Genomic DNA, 7,565 nt, shown 5'->3' with positions numbered 1-7,565 from the left:
GCTCAAGGCTAGCGCTCTACCACTTGAGCCACAGCGCCACTTCCAGCTTTTTTCTTTTTGCTTATGTGGTGCTGAGGAATTGAACCCCGTGCCTCAGGCATGCAAGGCAAGCGCTCTACCACTGAGCCACCTTCCCAGCCCCAAATCTAGCCTTTTTGTGCCATTCCTGGGTCTTAAACTGAAGGGCCTGGGTGCTGTCCTGAGCTTTTTTGCTCAAGGCTAGCACTCTACCACTTTTACCTTTTTGGTAGTTAATTGGAGCTAAGAGTCTCACAGACTTTCCTGCCTAGGCTGGTTTTAAACCGTGATCCTCAGATCTCAGCCTCCTGAGTAGCTAGGATTACAGGTGTGAGCCATTGGCATAGGCTTTCCATTCATTTGACAAACAACAGCTGAGGGTCTGCTTTGTAATAATGCTGAATACAAAGACCCGAAGGCAATTTGGGCAAAGGGAACTATACACTTAGATTGGAAGTGTAAGGACATAGACATTTAGGGAGCTCAGTGCAGTTTCCTGTGGCTAGAGTATGAGTGAGTGACCAAAGATGAGGTTGGCAAGGCAGAAAGACACAAGATCTTAAGGATTATATAGGCTAAGTGTAGTGGCTCACACCTGTAATTCCAGCTACTTGGGAGAATTGCAGTTCAAGACCAGCCCAGGCAAAAGTTAGTGAGACCCACTCCCCATCTCAATAATTCAGGCACAGTAGGCATGTATGGTTATATTTATGTGGGTAGTTACAGCCAGGCTGTAGGTAGGAGTATTGTGATCCAGGCAGGCCTGGGAAAAACTGCAAGACCTGAAATTGAAAGCAGAAAAGGAATAGCGTATGGCTCCATTAGTAGAGCACCTACCTAACAAGCATGAGGCCCTAAGTTCAGAACCACAATAACAACAACAAAATCATGTTAAAGAGTTTGCGCTTTGGGCTGGGAATGTGGCTTAGTGGTAGATTGCTTGCCTCGCATGCATGAAACCCTGGGTTCAATTCCTCAGTACACATACACAGAAAAAGCTGGAAATGGTGCTGTGGCTCAAGTGGTAGAGTGCTAGGCTTGGACAAAAGAGGCTCAAGGATAGTGCCCAGGTCCTGAGTTCAAGCCCCTGCACTGGCAAAAAAAAAAAAAAAAAACTTTAACATGATATTAAGTTATTGAAGGAGGAGGAAATTGACCTGAAGTCAGATTTGCACTTGTGCATAAAACTAGTGATTATAAGGGAGTGCCTTGTGGCGGTGGCTGAAGGAACTGTCTTAGCCTGCTAAGGAGGGACTTTTCAACAGGAGAAGACTCCAGGGGTGCTCTAGAGCTAAGTTCTGGGCTCCATCTATGTAGCATATCTTGGGAGAAATTCAGAGGTCTTTAACTAGAAGATATCCTAGTAATGATCAATAGGAGAAGCTGAGCCCCAGCATGGGTGGACAGTAGATTAGAGACCTAGAGCTAAGATTGAGTTCTAACATACTTTGATATCCTAACTTTGCTTCTTTTTGTACCACAGGATCCAGTGCTGCCTCCTTGTATCCTGTGCTCAACTTCCTACTCTATGTGCCTGAGCTTGTCCACTCCCCACTATACATTCAGAACAAAAATGGGGTTCCAATGCCTACAAACGCCTTCCACAGTCCCCGCTGGGGTGGCATTATGGTAATAGTCATACTTAGCAGGTCTGGAAGCTGAGTTTCAAGGATAGACATACTTTCCTGAAACTATTCCTACAGCTTTTCTCCTGAGTTGGGAAGGGGCAGGTATTTTCTGTGGTCCAGCCTAGGACCTGGGGTCAGGCCCTAACGGGGTGAGAGTGTGTTCTGTGCCCCTCCTCTGCTAACCCTTATCTTCTTTTCTTTAGTGTTTTTGGTGTTGACTTTTTTTTTTGGGGGGGGTGCCTGTACTGGGGCTTGAACTCAGAGCCTGGGTGCTGTCCTTTAGCTTTTTCACCCAAAGCTGGCACTCTACCACTTGAACCAGAGCTCTACTTGTGATTTTTTTAGTGTTAATCAGAGATAAAAGTCTCATAGAGTTTCCTGCCTAGGCTGGCTTTGAATTTCAATCCTCAGATTTCAGCCTCCTGACTAGCTAGGATTACAGGCATGAGCCATCGGTGCCCAACTTGTGTTGTGACCCTTTTATGCTTACCAGTTTGCACTTAGGCCAGCCCATAACACTATCTTAGTTCCATGGAAGTCTTGAAAGGTTAGGAACTCTCTCTCCCCTGTTAGACCAAAGCTTCTCATAGTGTGGGAACTATGTAATAGTTTATTTATTTATTTATTTACTTACTTATTGTGAGCCATGGGGCTTGAACTCTGGGCCTGGGTGCTGTCCCTCAGCTCTTCAGCTCGAGGCTAGCGCTGTGCCACTTCCGGTTTTCTGAGTAGTTTATTGGAGATAAGAGTCTCACAGACTTTCCTGCTGGGGCTGGCTTTGAACCTTGATCCTCAGATCTTAGCCTCCTGAGTAGCTAGGATTACAGACGTGAGCCACCGGCCCTCGGCTAATAGTATTATTTTTTTGTTTTTGTTCTTGTTTTTTTTTGGGTCCGGTCATGGGGCCTGAACTCTGGGCCTGGGCGCTGTCCCTTAGCTTTTCAGCTCAAGGCTAGCACTCTACCACTTGAGCCACAGTGCCACTTCCGGCTTTTTTCTTTTTGCTTACATGGTGCTGAGGAATCGAACCCAGGGCCTCTGGCATGCAAGGCATGCACTCTACCACTGAGCCACCTTCCCAGCCCCTAGTATTATTATTTTTTTAAAGCCTTTTTTATTCGTTTTTTTTTTCTTGGTCCTGGAGCTTAAATTCAGGGCCAGGGCTCTGACCCTGAGCCTCTCTGTGCTCAAGGCTAGCGCTGTACTGCTTGAGCCATTGCACCACTTCCAGCTTTTTCTGTTTATGTGGTACTGAGGAATCAAATCCAGCGCTCCATGCATGTTAGGCAAGTTACTCTACCACTAAGCCACATTCTCAGCCCAACCCTTTTATTTCCACAGAATTTTAAAAGCTTAATTGAGATAATTTACTGAAAGCACCTCATAGTAGGTACTTAAGAAAAGATTAGCAGCCAAGTGCTGCTTGTTAATGCCTGTAATCCTAGCTACTCTGGAGGCTGAGATCTAAGGATCGTAGCTCAAAGCCAGCTAAGGCAGGAAAGTCTGTGAGACTCTTCCCTCTAATTAACTACCAAAAAGCTAGAAATGGAGGGCTCACAGTGGTAGAGCACTAGCCTTGAGCATAAAAGCTTAGGGACAGTGTCCGGGCCCTCAGTTCAAGTCTCAGGACTGGCACCAAAGAAAACCCAAAACCAGTTATCTAGCAATGCTGTTGGTTTGTTGCTTCTAAGACCAGAAGACAACTTCCTTTTTTCTCATTATCCTCAGCATGCTAAGGGCAGAGCAGTGCATACTGGCACCAAAAAAAAAAACCCCAAAACCAGTTATCTAGCAATGCTGTTGGTTTGTTGCTTCTAAGACCAGAAGACAACTTCCTTTTTTCTCATTATCCTCAGCATGCTAAGGGCAGAGCAGTGCATACTGGCAAAAAAAAAAAAAAACCCAAAACCAGTTATCTAGCAATGCTGTTGGTTTGTTGCTTCTAAGACCAGAAGACAACTTCCTTTTCTCTCATTATCCTCAGCATGCTAAGGGGAGAGCAGTGCATGGTCTGGTGTGATAGTGTGGCAAACTGCATTTTCCCCTCTTTTCAGGTATATAATGTTGACCCTCAAACCTATAATGCCTCTGAGCTGCCAGTGAGAGTGGAGGTGGACATGGTACAAGTGATGGAAGTGTTCCTGGCTCAGTTGCGGTGAGGCCTTGGGTGATCCACGTGGAAAGTGTGGCTATAGTCTCTGCTCTCAAAAGTAAAAGAGGAGAATGATATCTCACTTGGTGGGGAGAGAGCCCCAGACAATCCAAAAAAAGGTTCCCAAAGATGGCTTCGAAGGAAAAGCAGCTAACAAAATCTTGTTTTCAGAAAAATAAACTTCCTGGAAGTGAGGTATCCAGGTGTGATTAGGACACTTCAGAAAACAGCTGAAACTGAGGGCTGAAAGCTCACCAACTGTAATCCTATTCAGAAGGCTGAGATCTGAGGATACTGGTTTGAAGCCAGCATAGGCAGAAAAGTCTGTGAGACTCTCGTGTGTATGTATGTGAGTGAGCTGATCCTGGAGGAGATTGATCTCGGGCCTGGGTACTGTCCCTGAGCTATTACTTTTATTTTTGGGGGTGCTTAAGGCTAGTGGTCTACCACTTGAGCTACAGCTCCGTTTCCTGCATTTTGGTGGTTAATTGGCGATAAGAGTCTCAGACTTTGCTGCCTGGGCTGGCTTTAAACCATGATCCTCAGATCTTAGCCTCCTGACTAGCTAGGATTACAGGCTTGAACCATCAGTAGCCAGCTATGAGACTCTCCTCTACAGTTTACCACCAAAAAAAAGTCAAAAGTGGGGGTATGGCTTAAGTAGTAATAGAGCACCATCCTTGAATAGAAAAAAGACTAAGGGACAGTGCCGAAGTGTCAAGTTCAAGCTGTAGTACCAGCTCCAAGAAAACAAAACAAAAAAAACAAAACCCAAAACCCAAAGCAGCTGTTGACTTCTGCTAACTGACTGGTTGAGTGTGGCTGCCTAAAGCTCTGTGATGAGGATTCTAAGACTGTGTCTGGATCGTCAGGAGAGAGTATTATGATGATTATCAATGTCTGTCATGGGTGCAGCCTTAGACAAGCACAGCACACATACCTTTTCAAAGGTGGTCTTGGATCATCCTTTAAGTCCTTTTGACCCCATGTATCTAAAGAGAGGCTGGAGAGAGAAGGGATTGAACTAAGTTGGTATTATCAGAAATATTTTAGCCATAGATGCTTTTTCAAGCAAGGCCTTGGAATTCTAACATAGGAGCAAGTAAAAACAGTAACACTGGTTGAAATGTGGTTTGGGGTTTCTGGATTACTAGGGTTGCTGCTTATCTACCATGAGTCCTATGGTTTTGGTAAGACTGAAAATCATTAGCTTAGAGTAGATTTTCTAGGAATCTTAAGCCATTGTCTCCCATATTCTGGTCACAGCAACTTTTGCTCTCTCTTGGCTGTTCCTACAGGCTGCTCTTTGGGATTGCTCAGCCCAAGGTGCCACCAAAATGTCTTCTTTCAGAGTTTAAGAGTGAAGGACTAATGACCTGGGAGCTAGACCGGCTGCTCTGGGCTCGGTCAGTGGAGAATCTGGCCACAGCCACCACCACCCTCACCTCCTTGGCTCAGCTTCTGGGCAAGATCAGCAACATTGTCATCAAGGATGATGTGGCATCTGAGGTGAGTGGGTAGAGGGTGGATGGATTCAGTGGCCTAGAATTAAAGTGGTCGGAGAGGACCAGGGTGAATATAGGCGTGCTGTCCTTAAATGCTTCGGCCTTCCTTAAGGTGTACTTACTGAGTTCCCCAGCAAGGGTCTACACGAGAGGGAATGAAGGTGCTAAGCTGACCCTCAGAAAGTGAACCACAGCCCTTATTAGACCCATTGACTTCCATATATCCTGGGTGGACTCCAGGCAATCCCCCTGCTAGATTGAAGGCATAGTAAAGTACAGTGCCCTCCCCACTGATGTATTAGATATATTAATGATCCCCTTCCCCTCCCTTTCCTAGGTGTATAAGGCTGTGGCTGCAGTCCAGAAGGCAGCAGAGGAGTTGGCCTCTGGGCACTTGTCATCTGCCTTTGTCGCCAGCCAAGAAGCAGTGACATCCTCTGAACGTGCCTTTTTTGATCCTTCACTCCTCCACCTCCTCTATTTCCCTGATGACCAGAAATTTGCCATCTACATCCCACTCTTCTTACCTATGGCTGTGCCCATCCTCCTGTCACTGGTCAAGATATTCCTGGAGACCCGGAAGTCCTGGAAAAAGCCTGAGAAGATAGACTGAGAGGGAAGCATCTTAGTAGAAAGCCTTCCTTTCTGGCCAGTGTGGGAGGTGGTGGGTTGAGAAGCATCTCAGTGAAGCCTGATGGGGATGACTTGTCTCCAGTCTCCTCTGTTGGTTCTCTGACAACACTCCAAGATGGGCTCATCCTTCTTCCCTTTCCTCAGGTTCTGGTCCTCTACTATCACTTCCAGAAGTCTCAGAAGACATCTGAGAGCTGGGTGCTGGTGACTCATGCCTATAATCTTAACTACTTAGGAAGCTGAGCTCTGAGGATTATGGTTCAAAGCCAGCCAGAGCATGAGTCTGTGAGACTCTTATCTCCAATTAACCACCAAAAAGGCCAGAAAGGGAGTTGTGGCCCAAGAGGTAGAGTGTTAGTCTTAAGCAAAAAAACCTCAGGACAGTGCCCTGGCCTATGAGTTCAAGCCCCAGGACTGGCACCAAAACAAAACAAAAAGTTATCTGGTTCTCCATATCTGGCTTGAACTTGCAGGCTCCTGGGAATCTCCCTCTGGAGTAGTGGAGTAGTGGTAGTCTCTCTTAGCATAGTTCACTTTTTTTTGGGAGGGGGTGGTGTCTTCAACTAAAGTCCTGCTTCTGTCTTTAGCTTTTTCACTCAAGGCTAGTGTTTGTACCACTTGAACCATAGCTTCACTTCTTTTTGCTGATTAATTGGAGAGAAGAGACTTGCTGGTTTGTCTGTTCAAGCTGATTTCAAACCTCCATTCTCAGGTCTCAGCCTCTTGAGTAGCTAGGATTACAGGTGTGAGCAACTGCCCATCTAGCATAGTATACTCTTGCCACCAAGACAGCATTAGAGGAAAGCCCTCAGTTAGATTGGAATCCCCACTACTCCCCATTTCTCTAATCTCCAGGAAAGGAAACCTCCTCTAACATTCTCGCTTACTCTCTTCCCTTCTGGCTGGCTTTACCTGTCAATTATAGCCTGAGTCTAGGAGGCAACAGCTCAGGACCTGGTGCTGTGTATGGCAGAGATTACCTTTACCCTGCAGAGAGGCAGTGTGATACTAAGGGGAAAGTTCCTGACTTGGAATTTAACAGTCCTGAATTCAAACCCTTGCTTTTGCACTGGGGAGTACTGGATAAGCCACTTACTGTCTCTGAGCCTTAGCTTTTCATTTGTTCATTGCACTGATGATGCCTCCTTCATAAGGTGGTTGTGAGGATTAAATGTGATAACCATGTGAAGTGTCTAGCATGCTAGGCTCTTTATATGTATATTGGGTTTTTAATAAACATTGGTTGAATATGAATTGAAGTGATATGCAGTAAGCGTATAACTTTTCATTCATTCATGTGTAAGTAATAACTGGTATCTGTCCTGTGCTCATTGGTCCACTATGTTCCATATGACCATATGTCATTCCTGTCTCAGTGTCCAGCAGGGCCCTGGCATGACCACATTGCTGGACTGCAGTCTCTACTTGTCTTGGATTGTCTAAGGCTGTTAGCATCTGCTTCTTTTATATACCCATCTGTTTTTATTTTTGTGCGGGTACTGGGGCTTGAACTTATTGCCTTGTGCTCTCAACTTGTGTGTGTGTGTGCTAGTCCTGCCACTTGAACTCAGCCTGAGCACTGTCCCTGAGATTTTCTGCTCAAGGCTACTACTCTACCACTTGAGCCAC

General features: G+C 45.8%; 1 protein-coding gene across 1 annotated transcript in view; it reads left to right on the top strand.

Annotated features, from left to right (window-relative positions):
- Window positions 1-6,187, top strand: part of Pigs (phosphatidylinositol glycan anchor biosynthesis, class S) — a 21,285-nt gene extending 15,098 nt beyond the window's left edge. Inside the window, exons 10-13 of the mRNA XM_013016291.1 lie at window positions 1,502-1,647; window positions 3,701-3,801; window positions 5,097-5,307; window positions 5,641-6,187. Of these exons, the coding sequence (XP_012871745.1) occupies window positions 1,502-1,647; window positions 3,701-3,801; window positions 5,097-5,307; window positions 5,641-5,916 (734 nt within the window). The 3' untranslated portion in view covers window positions 5,917-6,187. The remainder of the gene's footprint in view (window positions 1-1,501; window positions 1,648-3,700; window positions 3,802-5,096; window positions 5,308-5,640) is intronic.
- Window positions 6,188-7,565: the final 1,378 nt, after the last annotated feature.

Source organism: Dipodomys ordii, unplaced genomic scaffold, assembly GCF_000151885.1.
Source record: "Dipodomys ordii isolate 6190 unplaced genomic scaffold, Dord_2.0 Scaffold31, whole genome shotgun sequence".
Lineage (NCBI taxonomy): Eukaryota > Metazoa > Chordata > Mammalia > Rodentia > Heteromyidae > Dipodomys > Dipodomys ordii.
Note: the sequence above shows the minus strand (reverse complement) of the source record. Positions and strands in the feature narration are given on the sequence as shown.